The sequence below is a fragment of the Micromys minutus genome (genome assembly GCF_963924665.1).
Source record: "Micromys minutus genome assembly, chromosome: 29".
Lineage (NCBI taxonomy): Eukaryota > Metazoa > Chordata > Mammalia > Rodentia > Muridae > Micromys > Micromys minutus.
This window is the reverse complement of record NC_137964.1, coordinates 30,344,421-30,368,402: the sequence shown is the minus strand read 5'-3', so window position 1 is coordinate 30,368,402 and position 23,982 is coordinate 30,344,421. Positions and strand designations below refer to the sequence as shown.

The 23,982-nt window shown below is 48.9% G+C and overlaps 1 protein-coding gene across 1 annotated transcript in view; it reads left to right on the top strand.

Annotated features, from left to right (window-relative positions):
- Positions 1-23,982, top strand: part of KSR2 (kinase suppressor of ras 2) — a gene marked incomplete at both ends in the record, with an annotated part of 327,481 nt that overhangs the window by 209,361 nt on the left and 94,138 nt on the right. Inside the window, one exon of the mRNA XM_080941337.1 lies at positions 22,324-22,393. Within this exon, the coding sequence (XP_080797463.1) occupies positions 22,324-22,393 (70 nt within the window). The remainder of the gene's footprint in view (positions 1-22,323; positions 22,394-23,982) is intronic.

Genomic DNA, 23,982 nt, shown 5'->3' with positions numbered 1-23,982 from the left:
GTGGGAGCTATAAGCACAGCTCCCGGGCTCCGTGAGCATCTGCAACTGTTCCCTTAGGTGGCACTTTTTGGAAGAATCATTTCTGTGTCATGGAGTGTGCATATTTAGAAGGGGATTGAATTATTTCCTCAAATTACGCTGTGAAAATCGTACTGATTTATTCTCCCTGGAAGCTAAAAGTCTTCCTTCCCGGGGAGGCTGAGTAATGTCGTGGCAAAAACACAAGGGGAGAAAAATAAGGCCTAAGCCAACCATGGAAAGAGTTATCTATCCACTAGGACCCAGCTTGGGGGATCTGGGCAATTGATGTCCCCCAGAGCCTTGGGTTTTTCATTTGCACAAAAGACATATCAGATTAGCTCAGAATTTGGCAAGCTTTGTCCATAGCAGGCTATATAAAAATATTTGAGGGTTTGCTTCATCCATAATGGCCTATATAACAAACATTTTTGGGTCCTGTAGGCTGGGGAGCAATAGTTTTCAACTGGGAACAGATTTATGCTCCCGGTAGCTAGGAGCATTTGAGGTTGCCACCGTTCGTGATGGAGCGCTGCAGCAAAACTGTAGCCAGAGCCTGGGCTCAGCATCCTCCATGAAAGAGCATAGTCTCGGCTACACAGATATCTCCAGCCCCGAGCCTCAGCTGTAGTGCAGTGTGGAAGCCTTGCCACGTGGTCCATCTCAGCCACACTGCCTCCATGCATGCCTGCAATCCCAGCGCTTGGGATGCAGAGACAGGAGGATTGCTAGCTCAGGGTCATGCTTGGCTACAGAGTTCTCTGTAAGCCAGCCTTGGCTACCTGAGACCTTGTTCCCCTAAGACAAGCCCACAACAGAGCTCACTTGCAGTTTGCTGTGCTACACAAAGGTGCCTCAGTTAATACAGAAGAGAGGTGAAGGGGCAAGGTGCCAGAGAGGACTTGATTTGGGGGTTGGGGGCCAGCTATCGGTGTGGGGAGGGGGAGAACACCAGAGTACTGCTCTAGCATACACAAAGCCCTGAAGTTGATCCTCAGTACCACATCAGCAGGATATGGACCTGCACACTTACAATCCCAACACGTAGGTGGTGGAAACAGGAGGGCCAGGTGAATTCAAGATCATCCTCAGCCACCTAGAGACTTTGAGTCTAGCCTGGGCTACTTGGTGAGTTTGAGGCCAGCCTGGGCTACTTGAGACCCTGTGTCTACAGCAGCGAAAAACAAATGATGAGAAAGAACATCGATGACTAGATTTGTGGACCCGGAAACGTGAATGCCATGTAGTTTTCACACTGCAAAAGAACAGTTTTCTAATGTTTCATCCCGATCATTTGCTTCTACTTATGCAGCCCCAGGTAGCGGCTAAGTAGTTTTAGCTCCATTGTACAGATCCAACAAACTGAGGCCCCGAGAGGCAAAACATCGGTTTCCGATCACAAGCCAGAGAGTTCACCCATTGCTACCCCAGCAGTCTGCACCCATCATCTGCTGGCATGGTTCCCATGCATGGTTGAGCTGATCCCACAGGGGGTCAGCTCCTGCGGGCCAGGCTCCTGGGCTGAGGACTGGCAGGTGGCTGAACACCAAGGAGAAGCTGTCACTAATGTGTCAGTGGCCACAGGGATGGCCTTGCCAGCCGTGCATCTGGCCGTGCCCTCCTTTCTCAGAAGGGCACCGGAGGCATCAGAAGCCCCGTTGCCTCCTGTCACGTCTGTCCGTCAGGCTGGGAGCCACAGAAACCCTGGTCTAACCTCCTGTCGATGAAACGGCAGTGGGGTCACCCACTGCCCATCAAGCCGATACTCTCTGCTCCATCTCTTTCCTAGTGACAGCAGTCAGAGATGATTGGAGGTCCGGTCCAGCAGTACCCAGCTTGGCCCGAGTCTCTCTTTGGATAGTATCCTACTGAGAGCTGAGGTCCCAGCCTGGGGTCAGGAGGGGGGCTAACACATAGGAACAAGGGTGGCCAGACTTCCCTCTGCAGGCTCCTCATCTCGAGTCTGTTCTGCTCACCCGTTGTTCTGACTGGCTTCCCAGAAAACCCCAGGCATCCCCCCTGTCTCTGCCTCTTCAGTACTGGGTTTACAGTTATGTACCACAGTGCCTAGCTGATGTGGGTCTCCGGGATTCGAACTCAGGCCCTCATGCTTGCGTGACTAGTGCTTTATGAACTGGACCCGGTTCCTATGTATCTAACGTTGTATATAAAATGTATGCATCCACAGAGATGATGTTTAATTTTCATTCGTCTGCATCTCTACAGAAGTCAGGAAAACCAGAGAGATCCGAATCCCCGTTTCTCTTCTCTCCCTCTCTGCTTTGTTCCTCTTGTTTGTGGACATTGAGATCTCACATTTCCCGTCTAGGTCAGGGTTTTGCAGTCTATCCCTGCCAGTCAGATCCTGCCCAGGGAAGTGAAGTTTGGCTGTGACTCTGAAACTGGATTAGTACATGTTCAGCAATATATTGATGTGTGCACCAAAGACCTTGAAACAGGTCTTCAAGCATATGAATGTCTTCAGCAGCTAAGGCAGGAATGACCTTTATAAGTAGAAGAAAAGATCAATGGTGTTTGTGTGTGTGTGTGTGTGTGTGTGTGTGTGTTCACACGTGCAGTAGAATATTACCCAGCTACAAAAAAGAATGATGTACTCAAATGTATTACAACATGGATGAGTCTCAAAAGCATGGTGTTCAGCCCCTGGAGCAATGGCTTAGTGACTAAGAGTTCTCTGCTCTTGTGGAGAACCCAGGTTTGATTTCTAGCACCCAAGGGCCAGCTCTCAAACATCTACAACTCCATCCAGCTCTTGGGATCCGATTCCCCTTTCTGGCTTCTGCAGACACCGGGCCTATAAGTGTGTACAGAGATCCATGCTGCAAAACATTTATACATGTTTAGAAAAACCAAAACTCTGCTAACGGAAAGACACTAGACACAAGTGACCGCACATGTGTGAGTCCATTTGAGGGGAGCATCAAGCAGACGCAGTACTGAGTGCAGACAGCAAATAGGATGTGACCGGGAGACGGCCACGAGGAGAGGAAGGGTGTTGAGTGGGAGCTCGTCCCCGTGAGAGCGAGTGCGGAAGTGTGCAGATGCTGCGTCTCCCTGGAGGTCCGTAAGCAGGCTTCGTCCTTTCCTCTAGGTGCTGTGGGGCTACAGCAGCCCCGGACTATCAGTCTTTGCTTGAAGCTGTTTATTCCCCTTCCCTCCTCCCGAGCATTCACATCTGCTCTCACCATCCCTGCCTGGTGTCTTGGTCTTTCGTGTTCCTGAGGCTGGTTTAAGGCCATACACTGTCCTTGTTGTAAAAAGACTCTGTTTAAAAATACGGTCAGATTCGGAGGTTCTAAGCTTGGATTTTTTTTTTCAGGGTTCACTATTCATCCCAGTATATTAGGCCCCAGTGTGAACTTTGATTCTAGAGGAGGGGGCATGCATGGGAAGAGTATAGTGCTATATGCCCTCAGTTCTGGTTACTTGGGATGCCGAGTTCAAAGCTATCCTGGGCTACAGAGTGAGTTGGAGGCTACCATGGGCTACAAGTTTGAGGTTAGCCTGAGTAACTTAACAAGATTATCTCAAACTACTCAAGAAGAAGCTGAGGCTAGCTAGATGGCAGAGACCCTGTCTAGCATGGTCAGAGCCTTGGATTCAACCTTTAGTAACACACACACAGATACAAATTAATGTATCCATCCGTTAAACAAAGGCAGATGCACAAACTGTTCACTCCTCATCAAGTTCATTTACAGGCTGAGTAGACTGGACACAGAAGATCTCGGTTTGGGGGCTGCCATATGGTGCAGGGGGTACTTGTTGCCAAGCCTGAGGACATGAGTTTGATTCCCAAGACCCACATAGTGGAAGGAGAGACTTGACTCCTGCAAGTTGGCCTCTGACTTACACCACACACACACACACACACACACACACACACACACACACACACACACACAGGGGAAAACAAGCAAATGTAATAAAGAAAATTTAAAAACATTAGTTGTTCTAGTGAAGAATCAGGAGTTCAGCAAAGGCCACAGAGCTTAAGCAAGAACTTGCCCGAAGTTTACAAAGCTCCAAGTTACAGAGCCAAGCGCCTGCCTCCAGAGTTCTTTCTGTCTGACCTGAGGGTTTTTTTGTTTAAATCCTTACACAGCAAGTAAGTCAACAGTCTTCTTAGAGGTGTGGAGATTCAGCCCGAGGCCTGGCTGCCAGTCACCTGGCTCCCTGCAAACACAGGGGTCCCCGCCCTCTGTCCCCTCCCCTGAACAATTTTCTTCATAGGAAAGTTGTGAGACAAGTTGCAGGTGCAGCCGCTCCCCGGGAGGGCTTGGAGTCGGGCTGAGCTGGCTTCCTTCCTTCAGTCATGAGAAAACCCAATTCAACCTTCCAGAATCAAGGCCCTATTGACAGAGGGCTAAGACATTGGCGTGCTCGGGCTCCAAAGCTGCGCTGCCTGCAAGGTAAGAGGCGTAGATCCGTCTCGTGAATGTAGAGGGATGAATTTTCTCCTCCTCCACATAAATGAGACTGATCATGGGGAATGGAGCCATCGTTAGGGTGCCCTCCTCCTAACAAGGATGCAGACAGGCAGGTAAGGATGGAGGGGTGTGGCCCAGGGCACATTCAGAGCCAAACTCTGTTGAGAACAAGGCAGGTGTTTCTGAAAACCTCTCAGATCGCACCCACACCCCCTCTATTAGGCCTTGTTCCCTCACTTCTTTCTCTCCTCAGCCACCAGCCATGTGGCTTTTGAAAACCTGTGGAGATTATACCTTCCGGTTTACTTTGCTGAGTCTGAGGAACCTGCATGCCTTTTCTCCTCTGTTAACTGCAACCAGACGGTTTTGAGCACCAGCCCCGAGAGCCTTTGCTGGTCTGGTCCACACCCATCTTCCACAGTGAGCTAAGGTTGTCTCTTTGCATCCCTTACTTCTGGCTTGAGTGGTGACATCTGGGGAAGGGCACTTTCTCTGAGGACTTGTGGGGCATGGGGACCTTTGGGAAGACCATGAGCTATTAGGTCAAGCTTCTGAAGCTGCCTGGACACACTGGGGAGGTTCCCGTGAATATAGGGCTCGGCATTGTGGTACTCAGGATTGCTCCAGGCAGAAATAAGGATGAATGGGTTTCTCGTGATATGTCCTTAGCCTCTCCAATCTTCTAGCTGTCTTGTTTCATCGAACCCGATCTTGCTAAGCCTCGGGTACCAGACTGACAGCTCCAACATGGAGAAGGTCCATGGAGTGTTTTCTACTCTTCCCGTGCAGTGGTCTGTGGAGATGTCTTCTGTGTGTCCTACGCTGTCAGCTGCTCGATGTTCTGTAGGGCAGGATGGCTGGGTGACCCCGCCCCAAATGCCACTAGGGCTGCAGCAGAGAAACTGAGGCAGAGTACTGGATCTCTATGACTGGTTCTGAGGAGAGCTGCAAGGGAGTCCTGCAGATCTTGTTAGATAACCGCATTCTCGGTGCCCACCAGAGAGGCCACTCTGGGGAGGTGTGTCAGCAGCGGGTGATGTGTGGCGGGTGAGGCTGGGTGCAATGCAGGTGTGAATGTTGCACGTGGAGAAGTTAGGAGACAACCTCAGGTGCCTCCCATCTTCGATTTGAGACAGGGTCTCTCACTGGCCTGGCATGTCATCAACTTGGCCAGGGTAAACGGCCAGTGGGTTCCACAGGCCTACTGTGTCTCTTTGTTCATGTTCTTATGTGGTTTCTGGGGTTGCCTAGCTTGGGACCTTATGCTTGGAAGCCACTGAGCTGCAGCTGATGTTCTAAGGAATCGGGTGGTGGCTCATATATATGACATATGAGAATCAATAACCCAAAGCTAAGAGTGTGTAACATGACCTGGGGGTGCAGGTTTGTCTACCCAGGCAGGGGGAGTCACAAGTTTAAGGCAAGCTTGGGCTACAGAGTGCATTCAGGTCTAGCCTGGGTAATTTAATGAGGTACTTTTAGCTATACTTTAAAGACTGATGGGTAAACTGGACCATGTTCTTGTCAGGGCTCAGCGGGTTTTGTATGAAGTCCTCAGTGGGTGGATTTCTGGTGGAAGTGAAGTAGGAAGAAGGAAGGTGGTTATGGGAAAGGTTTGAAGGATTCAGCAGGGATAGCCTGTGCTATTGGGGTAGTGAGAGTTTGGCCCTAGGCAAATTCCCAGATCTGGGTTCTGGCTTCAGTTCGTGTGAGCTTCATGACTTAAAGCTCTGTGTCTCTGACCTGCCTTCTGACTCTGGCTCTGGGGTGTCAGTAAAGATGAGAGGCAGCCATTGGACCACTGTGGTAATTAGGTGATAGGACTGGTAAGATCCACCAGCACCTAGCCATTAAAAGTGGATACCTCAGAATAACCATTATGAGTTTTGGTTTTCCAGAGATTGGGTCAGGGGGTGGGTTGGGGTGGGGGGTCATCTCACTACGTAGCCCAGGCTAGCCTTGAACATAAATCAGTCATCTTCCTGCAGCCTCCTGGGGCTGGGGTTTCAGTTGTGAGTCACTCCATCTGGCAAAACAACTGCTTTAGTATATGAAGTGAAGGTCTGCCCATGTCTAGAGAGACTCTGAGATGTGGCTACCCCCGGCTTCTGTGCTCTCCCAGTGTGTCGGCTTCTTCCTGCATCCAGCAATCCTTTCCTATGGATACTCAGGTGGACAACAGCGGTGATCTATTGGAAGGTAAAGATGGGAAGGGAAAGAAAAGCAGAGAGGAAAAAGAGAGGTAATAAAGATCCCGGGCTTTTCATGAATTCTGCTTGGCCACCTTGAATTGTATGCACCTGTCTGAAGCAAGCACAGTAGTCTAGAAGTTCGGATGCTCTGCCATTTACCCCGCCTGGAAGGAAGATGCTGTACCCCAGGACTGATAGGGGCTCAGTCTGCTTCAGCTTCAGTTGGCTTCCCAGTGGGGAATCAGGCTGCTCTTACTAAGAGAGGGTGTGAGTACAAACCATATCCAAGCCCAGCCATCTGTGCCCTGGAGGGACATGCCGGGAAAGGTCTAGCTGTGCTTCTTAGCATGGTTAGCCGAGCCCCCTTTAGGTCTGTGTATTAGTTACTTTTAAGGTTTCTATGACCAAACTATCTTGCAGGGGCAACTTCAGGGAGGAGGGGTTTACTCGGGCTCACAGTTTCAGATGGTTCAACCTTTGGTCCCGTAGCGTCATGGACTTGGGCGGAGCATCGTGGTGGTGGGAGTGGTGGCAAGCTGGTCAGAGTGACAGGAAGTCCTGTAGGTGCAACCTGCTAAGGTTTCCATAGCTTTCCAAACTAGTGCCACTAACTAAGAACTGATCATTCAAGCTGTGAACCTGTGGGGGTGGGGGGTGCTTCCTGTTCAACCCACAACAATCTGTCCCTGTGTTGAATTAATTGTATCTAGTTCTGACGTTGAAGGTTTCCTTCTAGACACTCAGGCGGAGATTTCTGAACACCCATTCTGGCCATGTGGGGCTGGACAACTCTTTGGGGGAGACTGTTCATTTATAAGATGTTGGCCAGTGTCCCCTGGTCTCTAACTACCTACCACCCTTCCCCCTCGGAGTTGTGACAACCTCAAAATGTCTCTGGCATTGGTGACTGTTTCTGAGGATCACATTCACTAGTGAGAAAAGCCGTGGATAAGGTTTCTATGTCCCCTGCCCTGTTACTGTTAGTGAGTTTAGTCTTAAGGGCCAGCACCTTTCTTTCTCTCTGGGTTCTTGGGGGTTGAGGGTCTACCTTTTGTGCTATTGATGGTTTTTTTTTTTTTGATGATGATGATGATGATGAGCACACCCCATCAGAGCAGATCTCCAGCCCCAGTTACCTCACTTGCAGGGTCTGTCAGAGCCCCATCACCAGCAGACTTCCTGGCCACCTCTTAGTAATACTTAAGCAAGACACACTTTGGAATATGAACCCCCTGCCTTGACCTTGGAATGTGTGTGATCTGTCAGTAAGCTGTCTCCACAGTGTCCACAAAATATAGATGGCATGACTCCTCTTTGGACAGTGATTTGAGTCTCAGACCAAGGGAGACATCATTTGTCCGAAGCTCAGACCTCATGGTGCCTGGCTGGGGCGGGGAAGGGTGTCTCTGGTAGCCAGGCTCATCTTCTCTGTCCCCATAGGGCCCACTAAGGCAGTAAATTCCACAGAACGAGCCTGTGTGGGGGAACATCTCAGCCGCCCTTTTGTCCCATGGACGATTAACTTCCACCAAACGCTAAGTAGAAGGTGGCTGCATAATTTAAAACGTCACATTTCCACCGGGGGAGAATTTTCAGCTCAGACAACTCCAAATGGGTCTGATTTAAGTTCCATAAACTCAGTTCAAGGCAATAAATGTGTGAGTAATTGATGAAGTATCGTGCGGGGGACTCGGGCCTCATCCATCACTCCAGGCGAGCCAGGGCTACGGACACGCTCCGAGGACAGGCTGATAGGAGGGGGATAAATGGTTGGAGACTCAGACAGTTTTGTCCTCTCTATAACTCATAGATGCCCCTCCCCCACAGCCTCCCTCTCCAGGAGCCTCTTCCATGTCTTGTTACCTCCAGCCAAGGAGGGGGGCTGCTCAGGGAAGCTGTCAATAAATACCTTGGTCGGGCTGCAGATGTTCTTTTATTGTATACCTACTGTGTGCTGGTCACTTCCTTCATAGTCCAGGGTCCAACCCATGGGGACACAGTGAGATAGCGCCCTTCCCTGAGCTTTACAGAGATAGAGTTCCAAAATGGGGAAGACTTCAGATGACAGGATCAGACAGCACGGAGCTAGCTTGGATGTTCTCTTCCATGCAGCAAAACAGCCCCGCTCAGCCTTCAGGGACAGCGGGGGGGGGGGGGGCTCTTGGAGATGGGAGACTTTAGATCAAACACTCCATCTGACTTGCACACCCATGCCTGGGGTTTTGGGTCTTCCTGCTACACCCTAACCTGACACTTCCATGACCACTGTTGCTACAACCACTTATAGTCGAAACTGACGAGGACCCAAGGTAGCTTTTATTTCTCCTTAGGTACATCTGTGGTGATGGCTGCTCAGATCTTTCTGTCAACTACTGTCCTGTCCCCATTTAAGCCCGTGCCAGGCAGAGCGATCCAGCTTCTTTTCGTTCATCACCGTCACTCTCCAGGTTGGGGATACAGTTTGAGGAGGTGGCTTTGTACCCTCCACCTGCCCAGTGTCACTCAGATCTTCAGGATGCTTCCTCACTCCTGCTTCTCTCCCAGGAGAATGCACAAGCAGGGACCCCTGGGGTCACCCGTGTTGTGGGTCTCCTCTCCTTCGAGGAGACCTAATCTAACAATGGAGCAAAATGTTCAGCCATGGAGTTGTGTCATCAGGAAGATTCGAATTCACGTCAGTGTCAGAATGTCATTGTCCTGGAGCAGTTCCCTCAATGTCAGTGTTCTTATTTGTAAAATGAAATAATCGGGAGGTGGATCACTCATTCATTCATTCATCCATCTATCCATCCATCCATCCATCCATCCATCCATCCATCCATCCATCCCATGAGTAGATGTGAAGATGCTGCCCTGGGCCCATCATGGCCATACTTGTTTATGAAGGATATGGCAGAGGGGCATCATACAGACTTGACTGTTGTAATCCTTCACTAGGCAGACAAATGCATAACACTCACACCAGCAGCCCACTAACGGGTCAGCACTTTAGAATTGCTGGCATTAAGGTTTGAACCTGGAATGTCCACCACGTGATGACATTATATAGGGATACTATGGAACGATGAGGGATTGGGGCCTTGGGGGAAGTAGTTCCTTTGGGTGGGCCTTTGAAGGTTATGGTCTCATCCCTGGTTCCAGCCACACACTCTGAGCTTTCCCGGTTTATCACCATGTAAACAGCCTTTACCACATCACCCACCACCACAGATGGTGCCTGTATCAGGCAGGGTTTCTGTAGCTGTGATGAAACACCAATGGCAAAAGCAACTTGGGGAGAAAAGGGTTATTCAGCTCACACTTCACATCGCTGTTCATCACTAAAGGGAATCAGGACAGGAACTCAAGTAGGACAGGAACCTGGAGACAGGAGCTGATGCAGAGGCCATGGAGGGGTGCTGCTTACTGGTTTGCTCCCCATGGCTTGCTCAGCCTGCTTTCTTATAGAACCCAGAGCTACCAGCCTAGGGATGGTTCCACCCACAGTGGGTTGGGCCCTCCCCGATCAATCACTAATTAAGAAAATACCCTACAGGTTTGCCTATAGCTCAACCTTATGGAAATGTCTTCTCAATTGAGACTTCCTTCTTTCAGATGACTGTAGCCTTTGTCAAACTGACATAAAACTAACCAGTGCCATGTTGCACTGTCCTGGATTTCCAAGCTTCTGAATGCTCAAACCAAAATAAAACTTTCAGTCTTTTTTTCCCCCCTTTCAGATACTGTATTCACAAGACACAAAGGTAACCAAGGTACCTGGAGACTAGCACCATTCAATTAGAGCCAGCCTGGGTTTTGTCAAAGGGCCAGACAATGATTATTCCAGGCCTATGTGCTCCGCAGCCTGCCTTGTGACCAGTCAGTTTGGTAGGCCTGGATGAATGGTTCCAATAAAACTTTATTTATAAAAGTATGCTGTGGGATGGGCTGGATCAAGAGTTACTGATCTCTAAATGATAATTAGCCTTGGTTATTGTTGGGTGATTCTGGCAGCTGACAGTTTGGGGAAGTCCAGATATCAGCACACCTGGCCTGTGTTGGTAACTATCACTGGACTGAGCTCAGTTCAGAGAACCTGAGTAACTTTACCAGGCCACTGGTGCAGAAACAAGACAATGGCCCTGGGTACATTAAGCCTTCTTATGCTCTGTCTCTCTGTTTGGAGCTTAAGCTTCGGAGCTTAGGGACCTTCATCTATATAATTAAAGGGCTGCTGTGCACTAAATACCACAGAGGGGTAGTGGCTCCCTGTTCATTCATGCAGGCTTCATGGACGAGCTGTGTATAAGACTAGACCTTGGAGCAAGCATTGGTAGGAAGGGAGGAGAGAGCTCTAGACCAGAAAAACGGCTTGTTCAAAGGTAGGCACCACATTAGGAGTTGGAGAGGTAACTCTGGTTGTCAAATGTTGATCATGGGGGTAAGAGGCCCTGAGCATGGTTCTCAGGACCCATGTTTTAGAAAAGCTGGGACTGAGTTGGCAAGGTGGCTAAGTAGATAAAGGTGCTTACATCAACCAACATGGATAGCTAGAATCCCATCTCCAGACCTCACATGATGAGGAGGGAACTGGTTTCTGTAAGTTAGCCTCTGATTTCCATACATGTGTCTGGTACCTGACCCCCTCTCCAACATCAACCATTGAGTAGATAAATATCTGTGATAGTTTGAATGTGAACAATTCTGTAGGCTCATACACACACACACACACACACACACACACACACACACACACACACACACACATGGTTAGTCCCCAGCTGGTGAACTGTTTGGAAGGATTAGAAGGTGTGGCCTTAAAAGCTCACTGGGGTGTGTAGTGGGTTGGCCTAATATTGCTTGTATTCTAATACTAATCTGGGGCCCCAAGACTGGTTACTCCAAAGAGAGCCCTCACAGAAGACAATGAGTGTCCCTGCCCCCAGTTAACTGTAACCAATAAATAAAGATGCCAACAGCCAATAGCTGGGCAGAAGACAGGTAGGGTTGAGTTTTCAAGGGCTTGCATCAGAGAGAATCATGAGGAGGAAAGGAGAAAGAAAGGAAGAAGCCACCATGGGATAAAGAAAGAACATGCAGGAGGGAGGAGAGCTACCGTGGGCTAAAGCCGAGATAATGTGACCCAGAGGGTTACCCAGTTGGAGTTAAGAGCAGCCCAGATGGAACATAGTAAATAGTAAGTAATAACTCGGGGTTATCAATAGGAAAATTGGTTCTGTCAACATGGAGGCTATGCCATTGCCCAGCTTCTATGCTGCCTAAAGCATATTATAATTATAAAGGCTCTGAGTGTATTTTTCATCTGGGGACTCAATAACCAAAGGCGGGGTAGAAGCCCCAGGCCGAGATTATAATCGTTCTCTACTACAGGGATGAGCTTTGAGGTTTCACAAATCTATACCAGGTCCAGTGGCTCTCTGCCTGCACCTGTGGATCAGGATGCAAAGCTCTCAGGCCCAGCTCAAGTGCCACACCTGCCTGCATGCTGCCATGCTCCCTGACATAATCATAGAATAATCTGGAACTGTAAGCAAGCCCGCAGTTGAACTCTCTCCTTTTCAAGTGTTTTCTTGGCCGCAGTGTCTCTTCACAGCAATAGAAACCCCCCAAGTGAGACGGTTAGTAAATGGATGTAATTTGAAAGACATTTAAAAGCCAGATGTGGTGGTACCAACCCACAGTCATGCCTGTCTTTGGGACAATGGCCTTGTATTGTCCCAAATACTAAGGCAAGCAATCCTCTCCAGCCCGTGAATTCCTTGCAGACAACTGATTTCACAAGCCCTCCCCCTCCCCCAACAGTGTGAGGCATCACTGTCAGGACTATTCCAGACGTCCCGACGTTAATATTTGAGTTCTGTTTCTGTTGTAACTGTCATCTCATTGCGCTGAATGAGTCTGACATCTTGGCATGCCCCCTTCTTTTCAAAGCAGAGCAGCAAAAACCCGAGGGAAAGAGAGCAGATGAAAGTCAGGATCCCAGGGAAGGTAGAGCTCCCTCCATTCCCTCCCATCCTTGGAGCAGCCCCCGTGACTCCAGCCACTCCCCTCCATGACTTCAGCCCCTCTATAACTTCAGCCCCCTGTGACTTCAGCCCCTTTGACTGCCCTCCATGATACCAGCCCCTCCCCCACCATGTCTCCATCACCTCCGGCCACCTCAACCCAGTAGTTTACATCTTAAAAATCACCCACCCATCATTTCCACAATGGAGTGATGGTGACTTCTCTGTTTACAAGTCTGATTTACAGTGAATTGTGAGGGAGATTACCCATTGGGATTCAGAGGTTAGGTGGCAACATTTTTTGGTACTGGTTTGGGTTTGACTTTTATGAGACAGGGTTTATCTGGATAGCTCTGGTGTCTTATAACCCGCTCTATAGAGCAGGCTGGCCTCGAACTCACAGAGATCACCCCCCCCCCCCCCCCGCCTCTGCTTCCTGAGTACTTGGATTAAGGGCATGCCTGGCTGGCAACAGCTACCTTTGAAGAAAAATATCAGAATAAATGTGGTCGGCCCTTCCTACTAGATCCCAAAGGTATCTCTTTGGTGTTTAACTTTATTGTATTTTTAAATTAAAGTTCTAAATTTTGTTGATGATTTAATATACCAGTTCTTTTTTAAAAGTACCTTTTAAACAGCTTCCCTACTCTGTCCAAAATCTCATGACCTTTTGTTTTCTTTAATTATTATATGTGCATGTGTGTGTGATGTGTGTGTCTGGTGTAGTGTGTGTGTGTATGTGCAATTCTGTGTGCATGTTTGCGTATACAACCTAATGAAGTCATTCAGTGCTGCTCATGTGTACACATGTTTAAGGCTGACCACTTGGGATTGGATAATCTGTCAGGGATGTGTGTGTACATGCTTGGGAAAAAATTTTTTTTTTCTTTCTCTGCAGCCATTGATTTTCTGCAGTTCTTCAAGCAAGGAAAGGCTTAGATGATTTCCCTCATCCACACTGGCATGTTAACTGGGATTGTCACTGGAGATCTTGTTTGGGTAACCATATTGTTAGAATCATCTGGGTGCAACTCCTCTGTCAGACCTACAAGACACAATCTCCCAGCAGTGTCTGGTCTTTGGGCTCACACAGTCTTTCTGTCCCCTCTTCCTTGATATCCCCTGAGTTTTAGGTGCAGGGGTTGTGTGGTAGATATTTCAGCTGGGCTTGGTCACCTCATGGTAAGCTGTCTCTGCATTTTTTGTCACAGTCTCCATCTGCCTCTAAAGGAAGTTTCTCTTAGGTGCCCGGTGAGAGCTCTAAGTGTCTGTGGGTGTATGGAGAAGTGTTTAGATGTCAGAGGGGACAGGTGATACAGAACTTGGATAGGGACTCTTGTGTGATATCTTCTTGTCACACCCTCTTCACTTTCCTGCTTCTCCCTCACACACACCACCTCACCCATTTTTCACCTACCATTTGCTAGTTCCCTTCCCCCTCCACACACACACTCACCTGTCTTCTCAGGGTCTTTTTCCATCTGGATACACTCCCCAGAGGCATCTCCTTTATCCCCTCTTCCCCGGAACCACCACCCGCTTCCGATTCTGGCTCACACATCCTCAAGGTCTTTTCTCTGCTTTGATAAAGTAACAACTAGAAAAATCTCATTAATGAAGTCAGACAGCTGCAGTGGGAGTTAATTTTCTTGTTCCTCTGCTCTGTGAGTTGACATGATTTCAGCAGTGACCTGTCATTGTCTCAAGGACTATTCTACCAGCAGACTGCAGGGGGTAGGAAGAACACAAGCCTAGCTGGGCATGGTGGTACAAGCCCATAATCCCAGCACTCAGCAGGTGGAAGCTGAGGATCAGGAGTTCAAGGCCATCCTCAGCTGTGTGAGACTCTGTCTTGGGGTGGGTGGGGAGTAAAGAAGGAAGGAAAGAAGACGAGGAGAGGGAGAGAGAGAGAGGGAGAGGGAGTGAAGAGAGAGGGGGGGGGAGGGAGAGAAATGGAGGGACACGGGCTAGAGTTAGCATCTGTCTATTGGTGGCACATATGTGTAGATGTTCATGTATGTGCAAGCACAGGCATATTCATGTAGAGGCCAGAGGTTAGCATTGTCTTCCTCTAGTCGCGCTCTGCCTTTGGTTTTGAGCCAGCGTCTCTCTCTAAACTTGGAGCTTGCCCACTCAGTTAGGCAGGCTGGTCAGTAAGCCTTGGGGGGTCTCCCTGCCTCTGTCTCCGAACCCTAACACTACACTTACAGATGATGCACACCACCACAACCAACTTTTTACATGGGTGCTGGGGATCCAAACCCAGGTCTTCATGCTTGGGCAGAAAGCCCTTTACTGACTGAACCCTCTCTCAGCCCCTGGGGTTGGTTAACATTTTGGCTAAGATTGCCGTGACTCTCCTTGTGTCCAGCAGCTGCAAGTTTAAGTGGACAGAGGAGAGACACCAAGGACTCCTAGATTTGTTTTTGGTTTCAGCATTTGTCAAAGGGTTTCTACCAGCAAGTAGTAAAAGGGGCTCTTGAACCCAGGCCTAGTGACTCCAAGATGGAGGTAGGGTAGGAAGAAATCTAGTTTCTGGAAGAGGAGTCCTAACAAGGGTTATTCACTCAATGCAACATGGGAGGAAAAACGTGAATCTAAGGAAATGAATCTCTCAGGCATCGATGAACTTTTTCTATAGTAGTCCGGTTGATCACTATTTTCAGCCTTGTGAGTTATACTGTCTCCGTCATTGGCTCTCAATCTGTTGCAAGGCAGCCACAGATAATGCGTCAGTGTCTGAGTGTGGCTGTGTGCCAATCAAAGTATATTTACAGAACCCGGCAACAGGCCTCATTAGACTCAAGGGTCAAGTGTACCAACCTCTGTCCTAAATCACAGACAGCGGAGAGCTTGCCATGCTCTAACTGGCCTCAGCGTTCTGTGATGATGAATATGATGTTGCTGACCAACAGCAACAATGTATCAGGTGCTATGCGGAATGAGCTCTAATCACGACTTCCGCCATCCCTCTAACAGCCCCCTAAGGAGAATTGATGGTTCCCTTTTTTTTAAGAGACCAAACAGAGAGTCACAACACTGGGTCCGAGCTTGTATATATGACAAAACTGGTGTTGGTCACACATCTGCCTCCTGGAAAATTCCACGTTCTTCCTCCCATGTTGCATTGGGTGAATAACCCTTGTTAGGACTCCTCTTCCAGAAATACTGGATGTTTTTCTGTCCCCTCAGGAGCCTTGTGTTCTAGGTTAGACCTCAACCCTGATCTCCACAATGTAGCCATGGGCTTGACCTCAGCACCTTCATTCATTAGTGTTGGGGTTCGATATCCTTTCCTCAACTGGTGATGCTGTTTTAGGATATACAGTCTTTTGGAGGGTGGTCTGGCTGGAGGAAGTGGGTTTTGGGAGGTGGGGGTTGACATTGATAGCTCAGGTCCCTTTTCTGTCCTAATCATCCCTCTTGCTGATGTGGGCAAGCCACCTCACTAGCTGACTGACCCCCACATGGTGGAAACCAGAGTCAACACTTCTGCCCTGAAGTTGTTTCTTGTCAGACCCCTGCCCCATCTCTAGACAGGTGGATTCACTGTTGTCTCTTACTTGACTTCTGTGCCACAGGGAGTCCTCAGAAACCCCCCTCAAATTCTTGTAAGCAGCTGCATTCTGTGTTAGGGCCACCTGAGTCTCATCTGAGCATCACTGTTAAACCCTTCTAACAGAGCTTTCTCCATAGCAGGGCACCAGAGTTCCCCTCACCAGGGACAGGTAGCTGGTACTAAACACCCAATGCAAGCAGCTTCAAGAGGGAAAGGTTTACTGTGGCCGATGGTTCAAGGCTACAACTCATTGAGGTGGGGAAAACATGGGGGCAAGAGGGTGAGGCCGCTGGTCACATGGCATCCACAGTCAGGAAGCACAGAGGGGTGGATGCTTTCTCTTCTGTCCCTTTTTAGTCAATCTGGAACCAGAGCTCTTCATATGGTACTACCACATTCAGGGTAGGCCTTCTCTCCTCCGTTAAACCTCTCTGGAAGCACCCACCTGGACACGCCCACAAATGAGCTTCATAAGTGATTCCAAACCCAGTCAACCTGACAGTGAGTCTTTTAAAATGATGGTATTTGGGGCATGTGTGTGTGTGTGAGTGCACACACATGCACGTGTGCATATGTTTCCTTCTACCTTGCAGGGATTAAGCCTAGGTTATCAAGCTTGGTGTCAAGGACCTTTCCTGCTGAGCTGGCTCCCAGTTTTCCTTGATTACAATTCATTTTGAGTACGAGGGCTTGGTGCACCTTCCAAGGCATGTATGTAGCAGCTGAACGGGGAACTGATGGGAGTCTGCTCTCTCCCTCTACCATGTGAGCCCCAGGGATCGAGTTCAAGTGGTCAGGCTTGGGGTAACAAAGGCCTTCACCCACCAAGCCAAGTCATGTGGTTGTCACACCCACCTTCTTAAACACACTAGTCAGTGCCACGTGGCCCCATATGAAGTTGTTAAGAGATTTCGCAGTGATCTTAGCAGCTTGGGAGGTGGGCTATATTTGTCTCAGGAGGAAGTTAGGTCTCAGTCTGTGAATAGACTCCACTCGGCCTCAAAGCTTCAACAGAGCTGTAACCTTTGGAGGCAGCACATAATTAAAGTGCTTTTAGATCTGATATCTATTATATTTGAATTGGATATTAAAGCTAATAGAGTTCTCACCCGCTGTGTGAACGGTATGGGCAGCTTTAGTCAAGGCTTGCTGGGCACCCTAGATAAATTAGCGGGACTTGGGCTGGTGCCTAGTCTGTGTCCTCAAATGGAAAGTTTAATGGATTAAGTTTTATTAGTTGCAGATATCTTTGGGCTCAGAGAATTTTCTAGTCAGTGTGAATATGGCTAAGTTGTCACTCACCCCTGGAATGAAAGCTTAAGGACACTTTGAAACTCCTTTGTCATTTATGAGTTTTCTCTACCGGCTGTCTGGCTCCTGACTGTCCTAGCTCAGACCCCACCATCCCCACACCTAAAATGCAGCTGTGGGATTAAACGGAATCCCGAATCTAAATCACACAACCTAGGTCCTCCATACAGTAGATGCTCAATACATGCCGGCCGTTCACATTAACGTTGTGAGCTCAGGTCTTTATCTCCATGGAAATGGTGAAGGATTAGGGATGCCTCCTCATCTCTGCAGGGGCTTTAGAAACTTCCATGCTCTGCTTCTCATCCATGTCGAGTGTAGGAAGGCATCGGTGCTTTAAATGATTGTCACATTTGCCTGAGAAGGGGACACAGTGATAGACGGAGAGTATGGCTTAAGATTTATAGGAACTGGCTTTATAACTCTGCTCGGCACTAGCTGCAGGACTCTGAGCAAGTATGCGATGCTTTGTAAGCTATGGACACAGTTTCCCAGGGGTGTACTGCTGTTTAAAGAGACTGAGAGTCAATAGGAACAGCACTGAAGGTTGTAGCATAGTTGTTACTTTCTGCCTTCTGGTCGACCTCAAGACAGAGCAGCTCTCCCCACCACATACTCTATTGTGACGGACTAAGACCCAGGAAACTGGGAGGTGGGATAAAAATCTTACTTGTTGGGGACTTTGCCACAGCAGTATAGATGGGGCAGAGACAGGCTGAGGGAGGCCTGTCATCACCTGGGACATGCACAGCGGCTCTTAGCCTGTGAACCTTTGACCTCACCTTCCCTCGTAGCTAGGACTACAGGTCTGTGCCTGCACACCCAGCTTATTTTCATGTTTCTAATTTTCTTCTTTCTTTTCCTTTTCATTCTCCTCTCCCTCTGCTTTCTCTTCTTCCAGTTTTGTCTGACATATCTCATACTTCTCCAAGTTTATTCTCCTCACACCTGATTTTAGAGTCTCCTGATCAGAGCTGGAAGTTTTGTAGCAAACTTACATATGTGTCATGTGGGCCAGACACAGCAATGCTTGCCCTATGATCCCAGCACTGGAAGGTGGAAGTGGGTAGATTATGAATTCAAGGCTAGCCTGGGCTATATAGCAAGATTGAAGCCAGCCTGGGCTATCTGAGACTGTCTCACAAACTTGGCCAAATCAAATCAAATCAAACAAAAACTGTATATAATACAGACACTTTATTAGGGTTAGCCCCTTTTGTGAGGTCTTCTGCTTGACTCCTCAGCTTCCAACATGATCTCAAAGGGGGGGGATTCCTGCCTGCTGTCCCCTGTTCTTAAAGAGTTTCCACACCCCATCCTAGGAACGAGGACTGTCTTCCCCTCAGCTTCCCCTTCCCATGCGCTGGTGAGGGAAATATCTCAGGCGTTTGTTTTTCTTCCCCTGAGAATGAAGACAGCAGCGCTGAGCAAGACTCTGCCTTGTTATCAGAACATTAGGGTGGGAAAGCGGCTTCCGCCAGCTACGGAGACATCTTAATAGACACTTTGGTTGTTAAGCAGAAGTTTCTAGATCGGTTTAATTGCCGTAATGTTATTTGCCTTTCCTGTTATGCTAAGGCCTCTGTTTCCACGGGATCGTGTTTTTTGTCTTTCTTCCCTTTCCCCTTCCAGCCGTTCCCCCTGTGCTCCCAGGCTCCTGTTGGCAAGTGTAATGAAACCCAAACAAAGGAAGCAAGAGAGAGGCTCTTGGAGTTCAGTCTCACGCCCACAGACAGAAGCCAAGCCCGGAGAGTGAAGGCTCCCAACTAATGAGGCCTCTCTGCTTAATGCAGTTGACAGGATGCACCCCCTCCAGCCCCCCTCCCCGCCAGCCCAGCCTGCAAAGTGAAAGCCAGCCCAGGAGCTTAATTGTGTCTGCCCTGAGCAAAGGGGCCGGATGGGGACTAAGTACCACACGGAGCTAATGGGAGCTGCTCATAGCCTTAGATGACTCGTCCTGTGCCCGCCGGAGCTGGGACTGTCATCCGAGCATGCTTCATCTTTTCAGGGCAGGCAGTTACAGAAACTTCCAGATCAGGAGTCTGAACCTTGATGCAAACGATACTCTGGGCGCTTTGCTTGTTGAGGGTGTGTGGAGGGATTTCTCACCTATGTAGTATATGCAGAGTGACACCTTCAGAGTGCTTTCTGAAATCCCCAAATATTCCAGAGAGAGAGAGAGAGAGAGAGAGAGAGAGAGAGAGAGAGAGAGAGAGAGAGAGAGAGTCTGTGCCTGTGCCTATGTGTGCACACATATGTGTGGATGTACCTGTGTCTGTCTGTCTGTGAGTGTGTGTGCATGTGTATTTGTGTGTGTGCTTGTGTTGATATGTGTTTATTTGTGTGTAAACCACCCATGTGTGTACATGAATATGTGTGTATCTGTGTGTCTGTGCCTATGTCTGTACATGCATGCATATGTGTATATGTATGTCTGTACTGTGCCTGTCTGTCTGTGAGTGTGTGTGTGTGTGTGTGTGTGTGTGTGTGTGTGTGTGTGCATGTGTCTTTGTCTTTGTCTCAGGCCTATGTCTTGTGCACGAATATGTGTATGTGTCTTCGTGTGTGTGTCTGTTCCTATACTTGAGTCTGGACATGTGTGTGTCTGTCTGTGAGTGTGTGTCTACATGTCTCTGTGTGCCTGTGCTTGTGCCTGTGTCTGTGAATGCATATGTGTGTGTCTATGTCTGTGCACACACATGTGTCTGTATCTGTACCTGTGCTTGTGTCTGTCTGTCTGTAAGTGTGGATTCATGTCCCTGTGTGTGTGCCTGTGCTTGTGTTTGTACAGGCATATGTGTGTATGTGTGTGCAAGAGTGTGTGCACTGGGCTTAGATAGATACATGTTTGTGACTGTTCCGAGCTCTTTGACATGGGGCCTGGGCATCTGAACTCAGGTCCTCATGCTTGCACTTTACCCACAGAGCCATCCTCTCAGTCCTTTTAGGGAGGCTTTCTGAACATTTACACTTGCTTCTGCTGGTACCCGCTGTGTGCTGTGTCCATGACCTTGGCCAGACCAGTACAGCTACTTGACCCCTTTGCCTTCCTTAGAACAATGGGAATAACTACGGCACTGGGTGTGAGGAGGCATAGCTTCTGGCTATGAAGTACACAGAGGATTTCTTGGCACATAGTAAGTGTTCAACAAACTCTTTCTTGGGTTCGTTAAACATGTGCTAATAACATACTTAGCCCCAAGCACTTTGCTCTGAGGTAAATGCAAAGATGAAGATTTGGTTATTGCTTTTTGTAGAGGAATTAAGTATATATAAAACTTGTAAGGTCTGCCTCCTTCCTCACTCAGGGAAGACATTACTAATCAATCTCAGAACCCTTTCTCTCAATCTCTCTCGACTGAACTCTAGTCAAGCACCACTAATGGCCCATGAGTGGACTCTCATTCAGTACTTCCCATTTTGTAGATGGCTCCCAGGAGGCTGACCTTTCCCTGTCCAGCCTTTCAGCATTAATGGGTAGTATCTTTCCTCCCATATCTGGTGTCCTTCTGAAAAAAGAGATTGCCGCGGAGAAATATTCTTAAAGAACATTGTTTTCCCTTTTTCTCTCCCCCAGGAATGGAACTGAGCGGTAAAACGGGCGTTGAGCTTTAGCTAGACACCGTGCAGGCCGTGGGTCTTATGGACTTATCAGCCTGCCTCTTCCTTCAGTTTTCTTTAGCATTTGGGGCTTGGAAAAACATCAGCCCTTGCTAAAAAAGGGTCCCAGCTTTTCAAGGGCAGCACAGAGGTCTCTGGAAACAGCTTTCAGATAGCCCGGACCGTCACTAGCTGGAAGAGAGAGTAGGCTGGAGTTAAATGCTCCCGATGTGTTCTGACATGCCCAGCTCTCCCGGTGAGAGCAACAGTCCAATGGCTATGAGAAATGAACCCTGCACCTGCAGCCCTGAGGCTCCCTGAAGGCTCCATCCATCTGGCTGAGAAGTGGGTGCTGGCGTGGGGTTGGCCACTCGCCTCTCTCCCTGTCTGTCCAGGGCTGTTTTATGTCTGCTGCCTGCCAAGGACTTCCAGGAGGCTGGTGCTGGGGTCGGGGAAGGGGAGGCAATGAGGGTGTTGTGGGGGTGGGGGCTCAACATTTCAGAACACCTAGAACTTTCTTGTTATAATCAAGATCTTTAAAGAAATAGCATATAATTAATTAATTAATAATCAGTTTTGTGTGTGTGTGTGTGCGCACGCGTGCAGAGGCGAGACCTCTCTCACCTTCCACTATTGTGGGACCTGGCCATCAAACTCAGGTGTTCCGGTTTGCTGGCAAAGCTTTCATCCATCACTGAGTTTCGTCCTCCATCTCACACATACAGCTTCCTTCTTCCTTTCTTCTTTGCTTTTATTACTGTGTAGCACAGAATGACCTTGAACTCACGATCCTTCTGCCTCAGCCTGAGCACTATACCAACTAGTATGCTTCCACATGCCCTACCTCGGCTAACATATTTGAAGGCATGTGCTGCCTCCTCAGCCTGTGGAGCCTCCTGTGAGCCGAGCTCATGACCTAAACTGATGCTCCACCTGCCCAAACTGGTGCTCCACCTGCCCAAACTGGTGCTCCACCTGTCCAGCAGGGGAGCATCCTGTGAGCTGAGCTCATGACCTAAACTGGTGCTCCACCTGCCCAAACTGGTGCTCCACCTGCTATGGCTCTGCAGCCCGAAGCAACCCAGAAACCTTTCTGAGGCCAGTGAGGTTGGGGCTCCTTTTTATTCCCATGGTCTAGGCAAAGATGGCTGAGCCTTTGACCTTCCCGTCTGTTCTTGTCTCCACAGACACGCTCTCTGTGCCTCGATGGTCGCCACAGATCCCACGGAGAGACCTTGGCAATTCCATCAAGCACAGGTAGGTAGGAGGCTGATGGTGGCAAAGGGGGCTGATTCCTGTGGGTGCCAGTAACGTGTCCGTCCCTGGCACTCACACCGTCAGGCCCTGCCTTTTGATGGACCAAAACATGTGCCTCACAGCCTTGCCTTTGTCAAATCCGCAGCAGGCAGCTAAAAGCAGAGGCTCTATAGTCAGGCTGACCCTGGTTCTAATCCCTCCTGGTAAAGCTCTGCAGCCCCGAGAAATCATTTAACCTCTCTGGGCTCCATTTTTATTCAGGCGGTATTTTTCTTTTTCTTTTTTCATTTTTATTGGATAGTTTTTGTATTCACATTTCAAATGTTATCCCCTTTCCCTCCACTCCCATTCCCCTCCCCTTGCTTCCATGAAGGTTCTTCCTTTTGCAACCACCCTCTCCACCTCAGCGCCTTGGCATTCCCTACACTGGGAAAATGTGCCTTCACTGGACCAAAGGTCTCTCCTCCCATTGATGGCAGACAATGCTATCATAGCAACTGGAGCCATGGGTCTCTCCATGTGTGCTCATTGGTTGGTGTTTTAGTCCCTGGGAGTTCTGGAGGGTTTGGTTGGTTGATATTGTTCCTCCCATGGGGTTGCAAGCCTTTTCAGCTCCTTCAGTCCTTTCTCTAGCTCCTCCATTGGGGACCTCCTGTTCAGTCTGATATTTTCATTATTAAAAAGTGTGTGTCATACACTGAGAGAAATAAATCAGGACCCTGGGATACCACAGTGGAGATCTTCAAAGACAGAACATTAAACTGGAACATGAAACAGGTCTGGCAGGCACAGAGAGTGTGACATCAAATCAGTTGGAGAAGACACTTTATTTTCTTGTAAGAATTAAGCCAAACCCCGTAAGTTCTTACATCCTTATAAATAAGATGACGTTGTGCACTGTGCACACAGCTCGCTGATATTAATAAGTACCTCAGGCTCCACAGTGCAGCCTCTCTACTCACAACGTTCAAGGTGGCCAGCTGAACTCAGTGCTAAAGGTTAGCCCAGCACAGCAGGCAGGCCAACAGGCGAATGGGAGAGGCTTTCTCGGATACCCCGAGCCCTGGAATTTGTTTCCAACATCTTTGTGACTCTCCTTCCAAATTGAGCTTTCTACACATTGCTCCGACTCCTCACAGAGTCAGGGTGAGGAGAGGGAAAGTCAGGCGGGGATGGAGAAGCTCATTGCTGAGAGGAAACTGAGGCCTTGGCGGATAAGGACAGGGACTGAAAGCTAATTAAATATGGTCAGCCCGTGAGATCTGAGATACCGTTGGTGAGTTTCTGTGGCCAGGCAGCTAGCTGTGCCCCTGTTTGCTCCTTCATGGAGCCTTCCTTCCAACATGCAGAAGGCTAGTGGCAGTGTCACAGGACCGAGTACCATTGTCAATCAACACCGTGGGACATAGGTCTGTGTCCCTGAGAAGCTTGACAGTTAGCGAAGGGTCTGCCAACAGACCATGACAGGCCCCAGAGGTCTGTCAGAGGCCTAAGGGGAGAAACACCAGGTACCAACACAGACACACAGCCTCAGCCTGGGGCCAGGCTGGACCGAGCACTCTAGCGACTCATCAACAGCTCTTACAGAA